The 19,643-nt window shown below is 35.8% G+C and overlaps 1 protein-coding gene across 2 annotated transcripts in view; it reads right to left on the reverse strand.

Moving 5' to 3' along the window:
* Positions 1-288: 288 nt before the first annotated feature.
* NAA15 (N-alpha-acetyltransferase 15, NatA auxiliary subunit) overlaps positions 289-19,643 on the reverse strand; it is a 71,366-nt gene continuing 52,011 nt past the window's right edge. Inside the window, exons 15-20 of one of the 2 annotated variants that reach the window (XM_015101512.4) lie at positions 16,489-16,682; positions 11,620-11,728; positions 9,625-9,723; positions 4,790-4,933; positions 3,768-3,865; positions 289-2,743 (exon numbers count right to left, since the gene is read on the reverse strand). In XM_015101512.4, coding sequence (XP_014956998.2) covers positions 2,543-2,743; positions 3,768-3,865; positions 4,790-4,933; positions 9,625-9,723; positions 11,620-11,728; positions 16,489-16,682 — 845 coding nt within the window. In that variant the 3' untranslated portion in view covers positions 289-2,542. Of the gene's footprint in view, positions 2,744-3,767; positions 3,866-4,789; positions 4,937-9,624; positions 9,724-11,619; positions 11,729-16,488; positions 16,683-19,643 lie in introns of both variants that reach the window. The other variant, XM_012097460.5, reaches the window with a different exon arrangement.

Genomic DNA, 19,643 nt, shown 5'->3' on the forward strand with positions numbered 1-19,643 from the left:
AAGGGACCCTTTCTTTTCAAAAGGGTTGATAACACCAGTTCTTAGCAATAAACATAAGGCACTTGTTTAGATTACATCATCACTGCATTTCCCCCCCTCCTTTTTTTCCTAACCCTGTTTTCCCCCACAGCATCATTTGGAATAGAATGAATGAGGCAAATGTAAGATGATCCAGTTCATACTATCCGGGGTAAGATAGCACAGTACAATGTTTTAGGGGTGATGTCTGGACATAAAATGAACCTCTGTCAATATCCTCTGAGACCAGACAATGTATCCACTAGCATGTAAACCTGAAAGAAAATAAAATATTTATTTAATAGTTCCAGTAAAATTGGTTTGGAATACAATATACATGTTAGGAATTGAGCTCCTCATGGGTGGCCTCTGCATCAAGAGTTCTTAGTACTTATGAATATTCATTCTAAGACAATCTACATCATTCGAACATTGTCAAGACAAATATAAGAATTTTGTTTCAATATACAGTAGAGTTTAAAACATGATTCACACATACACCCCCTACTTTATGGCTGGTGCCTCCTCCAAACACCTCATTAGTGGCAGAGGTAGCACTAGTGTTCTTTACCAACAAGAAGAACTTCAGTTGCCACTCATAGGAGAAGGTGAAAAAGTTTTGTTTTTGTTTTTGCCATCTGTTAAGATGTTCCTGAGACAGGGCCAGTTGATAAACATAAGAAAGCACTAGAGTCCAGTCTGTACTTGTTTTTACACCACTAAATTACTAGACTGGGATGTGGAATGCAGGTCATGTACTATGAAATGCTGAGTTTAGCACAACTGTTCAATCAGTAAAAGGATCAGGTCTCCTGAAAATTCCCTTTAGAATATACTTTCTATAAACTAAAAGTACCACAAAAAGGTCAATTATATATACAATCGATTCATTTTACTTAATATCCTTATTTGCTGAGATCTTGAAAATGCAATGAGAATACAGAGCCTATGGCTAGTTCTCAGTGTTTGGGTTTAAAATTTTAAGGCTCATTTTCTCAAACAAAATAGCAGTTCTCACTTTTCCTTTCAAATTGCTAATTATATTCATAGTACCTGCTGCCATCCTAGCCCTCAAGGAAATCTTAATGCAGGAACAGCACTATGCTTGCTCAATGGAATTTCCCTGACACCAACACTAAGTCCATTCCAAAAAGTTCCCATCTGAACTAGCCTTACAGCACATTACACTGCCTCTGGCTTGCACCTCTGTTTCCACCTGTGTATTTTCACAGAAGCCCAACACATATTAGTTGAAATATTCACACAACTGTTTTTCAAAACAATTTATTGCATCATATTTGGTACCTTATGTTTGACAACAAAAAGGAAATTACATCTGTAACTGCAGGAAAAAGAAGCTGGTCTGTTATTGAAAAAAAAAAAAAAGAAAGAAAGAAAGAAAGAAATCTTGGGCCCTTTAAAAATTACAAAGTCTTGGGCTTGCCTGAAACAACTGAGCAAGAAATATATTCTTAGAAATGTAGGGCTTCAAGTATTACAAACCTGTGACACTGTGGAAAAATTCCAGAGGTATCTAAACTGCAGCACATTTTTTTCTGCATATCGTGAACAAGGCCTGCTGAGGTTTTTAACTATTAGTCTCTTGATCAGTCATAGAATGGTAGTCAGGAGTTCTGCTCTTTAACTTCAAGCCATGGTAGATTTTCTTTTTTCACTCTTGGGTGAAAAGTTCATGCTTGCTAATTGGTTGGTGCCACATCACAGTGCATTTGGTTCTTGCATTACAGTTTTAACAAGTTTGGCCAAAACAATGCTGAAAGGTTTGCATTGTTATTTTAGTTCTTCAAGTTTTAGTTAGAATTGAGATTGTTCCAACTGGTTCCTTCAGTTAAAAACTGTGGTACAAGAACACCAAACTGATCATGTACAGTGAATTTTGGAAACACAACAAGCGTATTGAACACCCTCTAGGTTTTCTTATAATTCTGCTTGGTATCTATATGTCCCCGCTCCTACAACATCAAGCATCTGTTGTAGGTTTCTCTGTAAATAGTGATTCACATTGCATACTTCCTATGGTCATAATCAACCCCGTAACAAAATCAGTTAGATGCTAAAGCCCCAACAACTCTTTGTGCTCAGTGAAAGAATCCAGTGCTAAAACAGCATTTATGCTGTCTGAGATATAGTAAAATCTCACAAGACAAATTTAAAGTAATATTTCTGCCACACACCTGCTTTGTTAGCTGTAACAGCCTCCAGATTTTATATAAATTAGTTTAAAAACATGGGTGGGTAGGTAGGAATAGGATAAGGTATCTTTTTTTAACCCCTCAATTTTAGCAGCTTTTAATTTTTTAAGAAACTGAACCTATATCCTGTAATATGTTAGATATTTTATATATACTTTTTCAGCAGGATAAAAAACGTAAAACACTATTTGAAGGCAAGAACATTTACTCTTCTCATTCTGTGTAAGTTAGAGCAATGCAGCAGGTGCGTGACAAAAATATTATACACTAGATATGGTCCAAAGTCATTCCGTTTGCTTGTTTAATGATGTTCAAATTTCATTGGCCAGTTCTTCAGTTTCTGCAGAACTATCTCCATTAACTGTGATCTTCATATCCTCTTCATATCCAGGAGGCATGAAAGCCAAAGCGTAAGGGAAAAGCTTATGACAATTTGCTCTATAAACTTCAGCAGCTTCTTTACAGTCTCCTAGGCTACCATCACACAAGGCTTCTAATACCTCCATACATGTCTAGAGAAAGAAAAAAGGTCACATTATAATTTGCTTAAAAGAAAAAAAATTTTACTGTGAATTTATTGGACATCTCATTACCAAAAGGTTTTCAAAATGAGAGGCAAAATGTACATATTTAAAGAAAAGTATTTATTCCCACTACGCATTCCATTAGAATTATTTTCTTCAAAACTGCAAGGTTTACACAAAAGGATGGATATATAAACAGGGTCAGGACTAAGGTGAGCCAAGCAAGGTGTGGGGTGCTACATCCAAAGACTCTCAGCAGGTAACCTCTGGCAATGGTGCCTCAGCCTACCTCCGTGCGTTAAGTGCTGAAATTTACATGCCGCTGTCAATGACTGTACCTAAGTCTTTAAATTTTTTGGAGGCTCAGAGCCAGACGGCAATATCAAATGTTATTTTTTAACCTTCTATTAAAATTAAAGAGAACCTTTACGGTATGTCCACTGATGAAGAAGGAAAAGCGTCTCAGAAACACAAAGCATATACATCCATGGAAAAATTCTCATGAATACTAGTAATTCTTTCAACCAAACCCTTAAGTCGGTCTGCTTATATTTTTAAATGATTCATGGTGACTTGCATTTCTCATGTTTTCTTTCTTCACCTTTTCACTTGGAAAATACTACGAAGTTTCCAGACATACAGCACCCCACAGACTCTGACTGTTTACAAGGTTCTACTCTAACTGAAAGTGGAAGTGTTAGTTGCTCTGTCCTGTGCAACCCCACAGACTGTAGCCAATCAGGCTTCTCTGTCCGTGGAATTTTCCAGGCAATAATACTGGAGTGGACAGTAGCCATTCCCTTCTCCAGGGAATCTTGCTGTGTATGTGTGCACACATATACAATCTTAAATAAATTTAAGATAAACTAAGTTTCTGAGATGGAGCCATAATAGTTTGGAGAAGAATATGCATAAATAACAAAAAAAATTAATTGGTGAAAATTATTCTGGTGAAAGTAGAAACAAAACGAGTCAAGTAACTCTTACAGAGAAATAATGAAAAACTCTTTACCTGGAGGTTTCTGTTAGTGAGGGATTCATCAAGTGTTGTTGCCAACTCTATAGCTCGCTTCTGACTAGAAGAATCTAAATAATATACCATTTTGGCAGCTAAATGAGAGGGAAAAAGAAAATGTTTTATTTCAAGGTAAACCCAGCATTTTTATCTTCTATCCATTCAAATATAAAAAGCAAGATCTATGTGCACACAGTGTGGCACTTTACTAGAAAAATGCAAACAGCCATTAGAAATACTGTTATTTGAAAAAACAAAAAACAAAAACTTGAGTAGACCAGAAACAGTCTAACTGTCCAAACTAAGAGAATGAGTAAGGTAAGAGACTATGAAAAAACACCAATATTTCTAATATTTGTCTTTATGTGGTGGGACCATGGATAGCTTTCTTCTTTCTAAAATGAAGGTAATTTGGGATTAAGGAGAATACTTGTGTGTCTGTTTTGACAGGTAGGGTTGTGTGTGTCTGTGTGTCTGGTGTGACGGAGAGGGGTATGGGAGATACCCAACCCTGACAGGCATGAGTTCACTGCTAAAGCACTACCCATGGGTCCCATCAAGTCTAGACGTTGGCTCATTAGCACAGACTCTGCCAGATGATCCCTGCTTGTGAGATGGTTTTTAGGTGTGCAGCACTGTCAAGTTTCACAGCTTATATAAGCATAAGAAATGAAAGATGATGGTTGCATCTAAGTGAATTTTAAGAGCATGCTAATGAGAGAGAAAAATAAAGAGATTCTCCTTCAGTGTATGTAATAGATAGCTAAATTCAGTTACACTTGCTTCTTTGTAATGGCTATGCAGAACCAGGAGAAACTACTAACCTTGATTCATAGTAATGATTTTATCTAAAAGATTAAAAAATGTATAGGAGGTTAAGCTGCCTGTTTCATAGGATTAATATGTGACACATACACATTTGCCTCTGCCATACAAAAAGTGTGTAACCTGCCAATGACCCACTATCGTAAAAACTGAAGCTGTTTTAGAGCCCGATAAGGAAAAAATAAACTGATTACCTGATAATCTGTGTGGCAATGAATCAGAATTCCTTTTCAGAAAAGTTTCATTAAAGTTCTTTGGATTCGTTGCTCCAAAAAGACGATTCATTTCTTGTTTTAATACTGTTCTAACTGCATCGGGTAAATCTTTACTTTCACACACTGCTGAACAAATTAAAAACAAACTCTTATTAGCAGTTAGATACTGATACAATTTGTGGAATTAAGAAATTATCTACCTGATGAGGTTAATAAAACAAAGCAATTATATATACAAAGACTGGATAAACTTACTAATAATCCAACAATTTTCTAAAGGCTACCAGATATAGTGCAGAAGATTAAAAGAATTTTCCTCACCCTATTCCATCTTCTATATCCAAGTAAACCATTACAAATTTATCAGTTAAAAAAGCCATGGATCTTTATATTCAGTGATTATGTGAACTTGCTATCACTACATAGTAATTTCCAAACAACCACCAAAGCATTCTCCTGTAAGGAATACACTGTTGTCATCATACGCTTTGGCATTTGGAGATGGAAAAACTGACTCCCAATCTCTCTGGGCGGAATCCTAGTTTGGTATAGAGAGATACCAAACAGACTTGAGTATGATTTGAGTGTGGACAAATCATAACCTCTCTGAACCTATTCCTTGATCTGTAAAACTGAGGTGATATCTAACCCAGAAAGACCACAGTAATAAAAAGCTACAAATAAAATGTTATTGTTTAGTCGCTAAGCCAGGCTCCTCTCTTCATGGAATTTTCCAGGCAAGAATACTGGAGTATATAGCCGTTTCGTGCTCCAGGGGATGGTCCCGACAGAGGGATCAAACTATATCAAGCCCGTGTCTCCTGCACTAGCAGGTGGATTCTTAGAGCTGAGTCATCCGGGAAGCCCCACAAATAAAATAGCTAATGACATAACAGATATTCCATATACTGTAGGTACTATTTTTGTCACAGATTGAAGAAAACATAAATAGATTTTCCTTATGATTAGAAACTAGCGTTGTGGCTTTCAAAGTCTTGACTACAACCAAGTATCTGTACTCTGATGAGCATGTTTCCTATAAACATAACTTATTATGGGAAGCAAAAATTTCACAGAACACTGACCCTTACATTGTGCAGCACATTCTTGTATCTTATGCTCTAATTTATTTCTATTTTAAGTTTTCAAATGCTTCCAAATGATAATGACCCACTCAACTTCTTTCATTTTCTCCCTAATAGATCACTACCCTAAGTTTAAAAACACTGAACTTTTGAATAGCAAACTTCCAAATGAAATATTCTACATGTAATCAGTAACTAAATAATTGATATGTGCCCTTTGCTGGTTGAACAGCATTTCTTCTATCATTCTATAGAATTGGTTAACTCAAATAAATGAGCTACTAATTAAAGAATTTAGCTTAATCTCCATTATGTCTGTATTTTCAACTTGGATTTGGCAAATTTATCAATATTTGTCTTGGGGGTGGGGAATGGGCTTAGGAGTACAGAGTGAACTGGAAGGAGAAAATCTGTTAAAATAGGTTATAGCCAATTACAATGAACATTATGTCAACAAACAGGTATCTATACAATTTATTACTCCTACGGGCCTCAGTGGTTTGCCTGCAATGCTTTCAGGACACTTTCTATATGCAGACAGGAAAGTAAACTTCTGGCTCATCTCTGGGAACCATACTTTTCATGCTTTTCATCACTTTTATTAACTTGTTTTCCTCAGATTAAAAAAAACTCAGAAAAATAAAACTGCTATTAAAAAAAGCCCATACAGTTAAAAATACATAAATATATATGTCTTGTGTTTAGGATGTGTCAAAGAGGGAATATTTAAATAACTCCAAAAATCGACTAATAGCTATTTCCCTTTTTTTTGTAGTCATAGTTTATATTAATAAAGCATTCATTTATTTAACAGATTAAAAAAAGAATGTTTCTAAAAACACTTCCTTACTAATTCGAAAATTGTTTCTGGTCAACTAACTCAGTTTTCTCCTCTAATCACCAATCATGTAAACTGGAACTGAAATTTCCAGGAAGATATTACAATCAATCAACCAATCAATTCTACTGTGGCAAAATTTAGAATGTCCTATGGAAGGAGCAGCCTCAAATGTGCCAGATTTATTAAATAATCTTTTATGGGTGAAGAATAATGGAGGCACAGGGAGTCAATCTAAATATTTTGTGACACTGATAAAAAACTAACCAAAAATTACTGACATCTCAAGAAAGTAAAAAATCTCAGATTATCTAATTGTCTTCCATGATACATTAAACCTTTTCCAAGGGGCATATGAGTTGAGTCCTGAGACACCCTAAAATTAAAACAATGTTTGGTTCATGTTATTAGCAGACTGAATAAGTTTAGTCATCACCAACAGTTAAAAGTCACATTAAAGAAGGGGCTGATTCTTAGCAAAAGGAGTTTCCCTGGGTTCCCAGACTAGCCAGCATTTTTTGGTTAAAATTTCGGTAGAAAAGGATATTTTGTGTGAGACAATGATTACTCACTACTAGTTACAGTACAACCTACTAAGTGATTACCACTCAAAACAGCAAAATAAATAAATGACCATATTAATTAAGCAAGGGTATTTTTTTTGAGGAAATACATAAGTACAGATGAGAAATAAGCTGCAGAGAAAAGGAAAAAATGAGTTTGTACAAATGAGAGAGGAAAATAATATAAGATTCATTATAGATTAAGGTGACCAAAACCTACTAATTTTAAAAACATTTAAGGGAACATAAACATGTAAGCAGGTATCAAAACAAATAAATACCTAAGGTCCTATTTCGACTTAGAACTGACCAGAAATATAATAAAAATTGCCTTAAGTTCTATAACTTACAAAAAAAAAAGTGAAAAACTTGGAAGAGATACTATCATTCTCATAATTAAAGGGGGAAGGGGACATCCTATATAGTAAATGACTTTGGGGACGATTACTACTTACACTGGTAGTGTAATGTTCTGGAGACTTGGAAGATGCTCATAACCATGCTAAAGTGAATATTCACTTAGAGAAGGTTCTACAACTAATAAAGTAAGTGTGGAGCCACTGCTTTTTCTTTATCCTCGTAATTTCTGGAAAGGTGTTATTGTGAGGGTTTCTTTGTAAAGAAATTACTACAATATAACTTAACATGACAAATGTGTTCCTGAAAAGTTACTTCAAGATCAAGTATTTTTCTCAAGACCCAAACATATTAATTAGTAAAAGGAACTCAGGGGGTTTACAGTAACAAAGATGCCTAAATTTAGTCAAAATAAGGATCACTTTGTAAATCTCTTCCTAACAATGATGTCAGATGAATACCTGAAGCAATGACAATAGCTAACATTAACTCCACTCAATTAATTCTAACTTTTAATGTTAGGACCATTCTTTGTTCTTCTAAAGTTCATAAGCATTTAAATTTTCTGAAACAACTGTTTCAAGAAAATGGTTATATGTTCATCAAGCCACACACTCATTACAAGTATATGCTTGTCACTTCCAATTTATATTTCAAACGAATATAACTCTAACTCCATAAACTTTACATGTACTATTTTATTATCTTTCAGGAAAAAACTGACTGTATAAAAATGAAATATGTATATTGAAAATAGCTTGACTGCATTTCATCCTAACTGAAAATGATTTATGGCTGTTATTTCCAGCCTTAACTTATTGATTCACGATTTCAAAAATTTTTGTTCTTTAATACCAAAAAAAAAAAAAAAAGACTAAAAAGAAACTTCCTTATTTTCACTAAATACAGCAATTAGTTCTACTTTCTACAATATGACTACATTATTACTTTCAGAATTTTTTAAAATTGGGGGGAAATTTTCTATAATTTAGCCTCCATAACAGGAAATCACTTTTTTGACAAGCCTAAATATGATCTAAATAAGGCTTTACCTTTTCTTATAAGTCAAAATAATGTTAATTGGGACAATTTAGCATTTTCAAAAGAATGACTGGGATACTTGGTTTAATCTCATTATTTTTATATAATGCATGGATTCACATGGGGTTGAGTATTTAGCAATGAGACAGCTAATAGTATTTTCAAATTCTGTAGACTGTTCTACTAAACACTGAATTTCTCCTTATCCAGTTACTTAAAAACAAAAACAAAAACTACTACTTGACTACAGAAGTACTTTATTCTAAATTTAAACCCTGTTAGTAGAAAGAACAATATGAAGATCTGAGTCTCATTCCTATTTCATTAATAATTATTGGTGTTATCGTAATTAAGTAATTTAGTGTTTTAGCGTCCTAGATTTCTCAACTATGAGAGATAATTGGCATAATATCCCACCTTTCGTTTTCTAAAATTCTGTAGCTTTACTTCACATTAAAACTTACATATGGATCTTACTGACTAAACACTTGAAAAGGACAACAATTTGTTTTAAAGTTACTTTTACCCTACACTTACTGACAAAAATTTTATGATTCAAATCATTATACTAGAGACAGGTAAATGAGATAATTTGTCAATTTCAAAGAGATCTTTAAATTTTACAACAATTAACTACGTCACACAATGAAATACGATTCAAAATTTCAACTTATTAACCTTTAAGAAACAGAAATAAAGATGATTCTCAAATATCTGGACTGAATGATTCTGTGTCAAAATCAGGTAACATTTCTAGCCTTAAAACAAAGACCTTCACCACAGAGAAAAGACTTGTTTTTTCCACAGGCTAATTTAATACACAACAGCTTTCAAATGATTTGAGTTTATGATAAACTTGTATAAATCACTTATTCAGTCACTATCAGCTACTGTAGTCAAATATTTAAGTAACAGAAAATTAAAACATACCAGTACTAAAGAGTCGAATCATACATTCATGAAGCCAGGGATGACTAGAATCAATAGCAAATGCTCTCTTTACTGATTGTAGCATCAAAAGAAACTTTTCTATAAAAAGAAAAAGATATATTTTGATCATTTAATAAAAAGAGATACCCTCCTTTAGAGGACTAATAGTATCTTACAAATAGAAAAACTCATTTAGAGTCAATCACATCTGGAAAGCAACGTATGACTGAAGCAATTGACTTCCTCAGGTTAGCAACATTAGCCAATATTTTCCACACAACATTAAGAAAAATGGTTTTATTAAGTATAAAAAATTTAGATAGAAAACTTTGTTGACTACGCTTGAAAGTACATTGTTTACACCTTTCTTGTGTTTTGCGACATGTGAAATCATTTCCCTTCCACCTCAGTGTTCCTCTCCGGTCAATCCCTGGCTTCTCTTCCCCATCAAAGGTAGAGTATTGACCAAGGTTATGTTTTTAATCACCTTCTAATCTTTCCCAATGCTATCCCTTCTCACCCCATCCCTCATGTTTTCCAAGCTTTAGTAGTGTCTCCACTTATTGGATGGAAAAGTGCACCCAAATACTCACCACAATTCCAAGTCTCATCCACAGCTGTCTTTGTTAAGACTTCTCTAATAGAGTACAACTCTACAAATATCAAAATTTGAAACCCTAGGCTCTTCTGACAATTCCTTTTCCCCTAACTGCTACACTCAGAAAGCTAAAAATACAGCTATGTCCTTTATCATTGCCTATTTCATGCTGTAGCAACAGACTCCAAATGCTGGAGAGTGACTGAGAGGTGGTACATAGCAAAGAAGCCAACTTAGTAGGATTCAGACTGCCTTTCACTACTTACAGCAGAACAGCTTTTGTATTTTACACTTTGGGGTTCCATGCAAAAATATTTGTTTAAAAAATATTTCCTTAAAAGAGAGCTGTGTTAACTATTAACAAAACTTTTAAATTACTGGACTATTTATTAAACTAATTTTCCCAATTACGACAGGAGCACTGTAGAAAATAGAAAATATAGAAGAAAGTATTTTAATCACTCAAACTCCATCAAGAGAGAGTCTCTTATGTTTTGATCTATTTTCTTCTTAGCTAGTGTTCTATTTTACATACTCATATAAGTATCTTAATAGAGATTAAAATAAACTATAGTTAGTTCTGAACCTTATTTTGAAACAATGTTATACAGTAACCTTTCCCCAGAATTTGATAATCATGATTTTTTGATAGATACTCTACAGAGGTATCATTTTATTCAGCAGGACAGTTACTGTTTAGAGTAGTAACTTTTATCAGATGTTACTAACCAGTTTCTATTTCCGTGAATATGTATCATCCTAGTGATAAAATTTTTTTTCAATGAACCATTTGGATTATATCAATTCAATACCATAAAATCTTAGTATATCTACTACATATAGCTTATAAAAATTCTAAATCTAGGAACCAAAATCCTCCATCTAACCTTTACCTGGCTTAGGCAACAAAGGCAACCTCAACATTATTTATATACACTCGTTTTCTCTTAATAGATATTCTTCCCTTCTATGCATCTTTTCTTTTAGAAGTATGGTCTGTTCTTCAAGACACACCTCAAACATCGCACCTTCTATCTGTAACAATGGCTAATGGCTGACATTATTTACTGCTTACTGTTTACCAGACACTATTCTAAGATCTATGTGTATTATTCAGTTACTAATTTTCATTCACATATGAGCATGATAATACTATATTTCACCTTAATTTTAGTTATATATTGTACATCTATTTTTTATTTTAATGCCCTAGGAGAGATAATCACATCACTGTAATTCCCCATAACATGTTGTAAAAAGCAGGCATTTCTTTGTGAGGAAGCAGCACTTGCATTTGCCAAAATATCCTACAGTGGTGAGGCCATCAGAGTTGGCAACTATATTCTGAGAAATAAAGTGATCAATTTTATCAGAGCCACTATTCTCTAATTGCCTACCTTTCCTAAAGTAAATCTCAAAGGCAAAAAGATGAGTTTCTATCTTGTTCTTCACCAAGTTCTTCAATGGCGTTAAAAATTTAATAGCTTCTTCCAATGGAGTTTCAACCTAACAAAAATAAGAAATATTATATAAATGGAAGCAAGATTTGCGGGGGGGGGGGGGGGGGTTTCAATTTACTCTATTTATTAAAAACACTTTTTCGGTAAAAACCACTTACCAGTCACCCAGAAATACACTGCCATATTTTACCCTCCCACAATCTAAAGGAAGGTGATTCTGAACACCTCACTCACTGAGGTTATACATTATCTGTGGATAGAAACTATCCAACAAGCAAGGAAGAAGATAGAATAGAATGAGAACCAGGAAAAGAAAGATAGGAAGGAAACAGGTAAGATAGCCAAGGGCGGGAGGGGTGGGGTGGGGTGGAGAAAGGATGTGGAACAGGATGACAAGGGCTAAGAGAACATTAGAGAATGGGTGAAAGTTGAGTATAATCAAGCTATTAAAAAATAGTACAATATCCATTCTGTGTTGCTTTGTTCCACTCCGCATTCTACAGAAATCCATATTTATTCAAATGCCATACTACACGTGCGGTGTCATTTGAAAAGTTTTATATTTACAGAATGCTGTCTCTACCACCCTGTGAGTACTGAGACAGGACTAGTCTCTGCAGACTGGGGTGGGCTAGGGCACAACACTATATTCGCACTCAGCCTCTGGGTCCTTACACCTGCCCTCTCTCATCACTGAGGCAATAACAACGCACCCTCAGTGGAATTCAGATGTGCCATATCTGCCCATACAGTAATCTGTGGTTTCACCAACATAGATTTAGGCGAAGGAAATTATTTAACAGCATTAAAAGCAAAATCAAGTTACACAGTAAGTGGTGTCTATAGGATTTACCCTGTACTAGTATGTAAAACCAGAGAAAGCAATGGCAAGGAAACCCACTCCAGTACTCTTGCCTGGAAAATCCCATGGACAGAGGAGCCTGGTGGGCTGCAGTCCATGGGGTCACGAAGAGTGGGACATGACTGAGCAACTTCACTTTCATTTTTCGCTTTCACACACTGGAGAAGGAAATGGCAACCCACTCCAGAGTTCTTGCCTGGAGAATCCCAGGGATGGAGGAGCCTGGTGAGTTGCCATCTATGGGGTCACACAGTCGGACACGACTGAAGCAACTTAGCAGCAGCAGCAGCATGTAAAGCACCTAGTCATTATTCAAGGATATAAGCTCTAAACCAGAAATCAGTATGTGGCAGTATCACTACTGTAATAGCTGTAGATATCAAGAGACAGAGGAGAAAATAGGGGCCCTCATAAGTATACTTTTCTCACACCGGTGAATTTTCTGCTTCTTCTTCCCATGACTTTTTTTTTTTTTAATTGAAGAGTAATTGCTTTATAGAATTTTGCTGTTTTCTGTCAAACCTCAATAACTCTATGCTTTAATGAGTTAGAATTTGTGGTATACAGGGGAGAAATGGTTACCAGGGAAAGTAGAGAACTGGAAACTGAAATTACCACCCATTTATAGCAACCTTTTCAATTCCTTAAGAAGTACAGACTGAAGTGAACGTCACTACATTGACCAGGATAATTTACTGGAGAAAGACATGGCTGCTATCATTATAAAATAGAAACAAAAAGGATATTGTGAAGTTGAATCATTACAAGCATTGGTAGTGGTGATGAAAGTTGCTCAGTCATGTCTGACTCTTTGAGACCCCCATGGACTATACAGTCCAAGGAATTCTTCAGGCCAGAATACTGGAGTGGGTAGCCTTTCTCTTCTCCAGGGGATCTTCCCAACCCAGGGATCAAACCCAGGTCTCCCACATTGCAGATGGATTCCTTACCAGCTAAGCCACAAAGGAAGCCCATTACAAGCACTACTCTGACTGAAATTGAGTATTTTACTTTAAAAAGAGAAAAGAGTGAAATTAATTCTGTCTGCAACTCTAATAAATGAAAACATATGCCCTCAAAGGAGATGTGGATTTCTTGTCCCCACATGCTTCTATGGGCCTCTCAAAGGTAAGACTTTGTCAAGTTAAATCTAAATTATAAAATATTATGTACATAACCAAGACAAAGCTAACTACAGTCTACAGCTACATATATATAATACAGTGAAAGTGAAAGTGAAGTCACTCAGTCATGTCCGGCTCTTTGTGACCCCGTGGACTGTAGCCTACCAAGCTCCTCTGTCCACGGGATTCTCCAGGCAAGAATATTGGAGTGGGTTGCCATTTCCTTCTCCAGGGGATCTTCCCGACCAAGGGATCAAATCCGGTTTCCCGCACTGGAGGCAGACGCTTTACCCTCTGAGCCACCAGGGAAGCCCATATAATACAGTAGAGAGTGACATAAACAAAAGCATATAAATAGGGATGATGTTCTACAACCAGTGCTTTAGGATAAACTACCCTTGAAAATCCCTGAAGGTAAGACACACAGATATAGCTATGAATGTACAGTATCACTAGTCTGTGTCGTATGTATGAAAACCATATATTTAAGTATCAAAATCGCGATCACTGTAGTGAGACAGTCATACTCTGGCAGGCATGTAAGAACTGGGATGGCAGTCACACCCCCCGCATCTCACACTCGGGGGGGGGGGGGGGGGGCATGTTCACTGAGACTGAGACTGGGGGACTGCCAGCACTGTGTGTACTCTTTTCTGCCTCTCTCTCAAAAGGGCAGGGGGTGCAGATTCAAGATCAGAGTTAAGATCCCACAAGCCTTGCAGCCAAAAGCCCAAAACATAAAGCAGATGCAATAATGCAACAAATTCAATAGAGACTTTAAAAAATGGTCCACATCAAAAAAAAAAAAAAAAAAAAATCTTTAAAAATATCAGCTAAAAACTGCCTCATGGTAGCTGGATAAGCAAGCAATACATTCCATCAAGCTTTCAGATTTACATTCAGTTAACTCAACATTAAGCTAATAAACCTCTCATTTTCCTTTTCTCTTTCTTAACTAGAATAACTGCTAATTTAACAATGCTTTTATTTAAATTATCTTGATCTGGTGAACTAAATTTATCATTCACTACCTGGAAGAATGATGAAATATAAGATCACCAAAACAAAAAGAAACAAACAAAAAAAGCAACTATAGATTACAGACCCATAATTGGCAGGCAGTTTCTGAAACAGCCTGCGATGCCCCTCCCGATTATGACAGCGTGGTGTAAAATCTGGCCTTGCCACTACTTTGGGGTATGGGTGAGTGGGTATTCTATTAGATGCAGACATCTTGGATGCAGGCATCCTAGAAAGAGCAAGGTGTTACGTGCGTATCAGGTAAGAATAGTATATACTAAAGAGGAGTCCATGAAACTGGCTGCCTTCCACTAGGCTCCTTCCAAATAAAGGAGTCAAAAGTACTTTCTATAGTGCTTTTGCTGTGAGACTTTACAACCCTCCAGCTACAAATGACTAGACTGGAACTTGACATCTGGCCCCAAAGCAGCTATCATAGGCTAAGCAAAGAAAATGGAACAGCATATAAGGAAACCAAGTGCGAGAAATCTGCTATGCAGGGCACTCCTTATCAGACAGCAACTACATACAAACAGAGCCCCTCTTTCAACTATAAAGAAAGACAAAAAGAGTTACAGGAAAAAGAGTCATTAAGTCATGAGACAGAAAATGGAAAGAATGAGAGTGGCAGGCAGTCAGTGATGGTGGTAAAAGTGGTAGTAAGAAAAGAGCGGAGGCATAAAGATGGAAGGCCCCATAAAGTTGGCATTATCCCCAAGGAACTCTGTAGTTCTCCATGGGGCCTGAAAGGTCAATTTTCCATGCTTCTTCAGATCCCTGTATAGTCTTTCAATAAACTCCCAACAACAATAAAAAGGCAGTATCTTTGTTTCTAAAAAGCACAAAATTATTTGTCAATTCAGCTTTGTGAAATCCAACCTACATTTATCAATGGTTCTTAATTAGCAATAATGCTATGAGATATTACTGTCCATCTGCTAGGATATAATTCTAAAAGTATTTTCGAACTCTATTCGTTAGGTATTACAATTTTCCTTAGTTATAAAGCAATCAATGACTTTGAATTTTTAGTTACTAATAAGGCTAAAGCTCAACTCTAGGGTTATTATTTATTATATTGCTTTAACGTAATAAAGCATGCAGTTACTCGCACATGGAGTAGGAGGGTGTCAAGGGTCAGAAAAAAGTGCATAGGTATATTACTGATCAAAATGATTTACATGACAATGAATGCCTTGGTTTCAGCCTAACAGTTAAAAATGGCAGATAAGATTTTTGGCTTGGGGCAAATATTTGAGGACTTTAAAGATCTTAGGCACAAATATTTAATAAGTACAATATACTGTAAGTTGACAACACAAGTGAGAGACATAGAATTCACTTTTTAAGAAGCTCAATTTATACTATATAAAAACTTAAATGCTACCATTTATAACAGACTACATTCTATACACGTATATTTTCTCTAGTTCTAACATCTTGTCTAGTAATGATTTTGCCTAGTCACATTTTATAATTGAAAAAATCATCAGAGAAGTTAGACAAAGTGTCTAAGATATACAGTGACACGTAAGAGCTAATTATGTGGTCCCAGATCAGAATGACTCAAAAGCCGTAACTTTCCAATATGCCATACACAGTACTCAGAATCATTACTTCAAGTTTTAAATCTGACATACAGTCAGAAAAGAGAGAAGACAGAAGAGACAGAGGAAAGAAGAAAATGGAAAATAAATCTCTTACTCTAAAATCTATCATCAAATTGGCTGAAAAAGACTATAAAAACAATAGCTGGTCACGAAATTTTACTCAGTTGTGCTAAATACTATTTTTAAGTACCTTGGCCAGTTTCTCCGGAATAAGCTCTTCTTTTGGGCCTCCAATTTCCTCATCGTCATCATCCTTCTTCTTTTTCTGATTTCTCTGCTGCTTTTCTTTTTCTGCATTTTTTTTCTCTTCCTCTATCTGGGCTTTCTTTTGAGCTCTTCTTTGTTTATTACGTAGCTTCTTTAGCTCTTTATCAGACATGTTTGCTGTAAGCAGTGTTAATAAAACCATCAACGTGTTAATCAGATTTATAATGATCAATTATTACTATGTATTAATAATATTCCCAAACTCCCATTAAAAATGTTTCATATTACACACGTTCACGTGCCTTTAATAAGGCTGCATTTGTTAAAGAACATAAACATCTTCAAAAAACTTGTGAAACCAAGAGGAGACCTACTGTGACAACCGCAGCAAAGCACAAAAGTGTGAGTTCCTCCTGCAAATTAGACGACTGGCAGCTCTAAGGATGCAACAAGCGGTTTCAGACCCCCACGGCATTGTATTATGCTTCAGTCAGGCCTTCTCTAAACCTGTCAAACAGTGCTGCCACCATGCCTCACATATTCTGCTTGTCATGATACTTTGCCTATACCTCTGTTTCTCTTTTAGACTATGAGCTCCGTGGTGGAAGAGACCTTGTTTTACTCAAAATCTTTGTGCTGTCAAGGCTTAGCAGCATACCAAAACACACAGAAAACATTCAAATATCTGTTGAAGGAAGAATGAATAACTGTATAGTAAATTTAAAATGTGACATGAAAAATTAACAATTATTCTTTGAGGTACAAGCCACAAAATGTCTCTTTAAATAAAGTCTAGAAATCTCTGATATACATGCTATAATACAGTGGGAAAATTGTATTGTGTAGACTTAAAGCAATAAATCTGAAAGCCACATGTTCAACAGGCATTTGAAAAACACTTGTTAATGAAATGAAAAAAGTCATTCTAAAATACTCTACCACTATGGTGATTTTAAAATATGGCCACAAATTCTTCCCTTCAAAAAGTAAAGCCTATTTCTCCTTCCCTTGAATGTGAGCTATACTTAGTGACTAGATTCTAACTAGTAGAATGTACTAGAAGTGAGTATGTATGACATCCAAGATTAGGAAATATAAGTACTGTGGATTCCTCTTTGCTTTCCCTTGGATCATTCAGAGGAAGTCAGCTGTCATGATGTGAAGAAACCCAAACCACCTCATACAAATACCCATGTGGCCACGAACAGAACTCTGGCTGTGAGTAAGCCATCCTGGAAGTATATCCTCCAACCCAAGCCAATCCTTTGATGCCTTGGCTGATATCTTGACGTCAAGAAGAGAAAAATGGGTAATAGAAACCTGTGTACCAACATCAATACAACACAGTTTTCAGTATGACTTTATAAAAAGCTTTGGGCTTCCCTGGGGGCTCAGGAGTAAAGAGTCCACCTGCCAAAGCAGGAGATGCGGGTTCAATTCCTGGGATGGGAAGATACCCTGGAGAAGAAAATGGCAACCCACTCCAGTATTCTTGCCTGGAAAATCCCATGGACAGACGAGCTTGGCAGGCTACAGTGCATGAGGTTACAAAGAGTCAGACACGACTTAGCAACTACACAACAACAATAATAAATTTTAATATATGTGAGAACAAGACACCATGCCCACAACCCACCATAATATTTTTTCAGAGCTTAGATTATGATAAAAGTGACATTTTAAACTTATGGATGACCTATTCAAATAAGTACTATTTCGAAGTCAGCAGTGTTTTATTTGGGGATAAAAAGGCCACCCTTCACCTTCCATCACATATAAAAATTATCTCCAGATGATCACACAGCCAAATGTAAAAATAACAAAGCAAACATTATGAGAAAACAAAGAAAATATTTATAAATATATTACACATTTTGAAGGAGAAAAGCCTTTCTAAGCCAAGGCCCAGAAGCCATAAAAGACTAAAATAGTTTTGTCTTAGAAAAATTAAAACTTTTCCATAATGAAAGATACCCATCATAAAGAAAGCTAAGACCTAAGCAACAGGAAGAAAACATCTGCAACACATAAATAAGGATTAAAGTCCTGAACACATACAGACAGATCTCCTACAAACCAACAAGTTTCAAAATAAAATAGGTAAGATATGAACAGGCAATTCACGTAAGAAACCCAAAAGCAGGATTTCCCTGGTGGTCCAGTGATTAAGAATCTGCCTTGCAATTCTTCCCCCTTGCAAGGGACTCAAGATACAGGGAACTAAGATTCCACATGCCTCAGAGCAACTAAGCCTGCAAGCCACAACTACTGGGCTCTGTGTCACAACTACTGAATCCGTGTGCTGCAACAAAAGACCCGTACTATGCAATGAAGATCCTGTGTGTTACAACTAAGACCCAAAGTAGCCAAATAAATAAATGATTATAAATTAGATGTTTTCCCCTAAGTAAATGTAAAGGATGGACAATTTTCAGTGTTAGCAATAAAATAAAAGACAATCTCAATACACTATTGGTGGCAACAAAAACTTTTATGGAAGGCTATGTAATTCTCATCATCTTTGACCTAGTAATCTCCTCTTCTAACAATCCCTGTTGAATAAATATGTGCACCATGATGACTTACAGGACATTTACTTTAGCACTGTAATGGAGACGAGGGAACCCTCGTTCCCATTAACAACATTTAAAATGTTATAAATTTTAGAACATTGTGAATGATATCATCCCATTTATGGGTTGAAAAAAAATGAACAAAACAACCAAAAGAACAAACCCTGAAACTGTGCAGAACATATGTGCATATGAAACTGAAAATGGTAATTGTGCACAAAAGAAATTGAACACTTAATAGGGACAGCCCTTTGAAAGGAGAAAACCTTCAGGTAGGATAAAAGTGAAGAGGGATTTTCACATCTGCTAGGTGTTTTTCTGAGTTGCTTTAATTTGGTATATTCCAGAGTTAATTGTGTATTGGGACTTCCTTGGTGGTCCAGTGGTTAGTGCTACACACTACCACTGCAGGGGTATGGGTTCAATTCCTGGTTTGGGAACTAAGATCTTGCATGCCACACATGTGGGAAAAAAAAAAGAGTTAATTGTATGTTATCTACAGAATTCAAAGAAGATGTGGAAGGCAGGAAGAGTAAATAGGAAAGTAAATAAGCAAAGCCAGAGG

The sequence above is a fragment of the Ovis aries genome, chromosome 17 (assembly GCF_016772045.2).
Source record: "Ovis aries strain OAR_USU_Benz2616 breed Rambouillet chromosome 17, ARS-UI_Ramb_v3.0, whole genome shotgun sequence".
Classification (NCBI taxonomy): domain Eukaryota; kingdom Metazoa; phylum Chordata; class Mammalia; order Artiodactyla; family Bovidae; genus Ovis; species Ovis aries.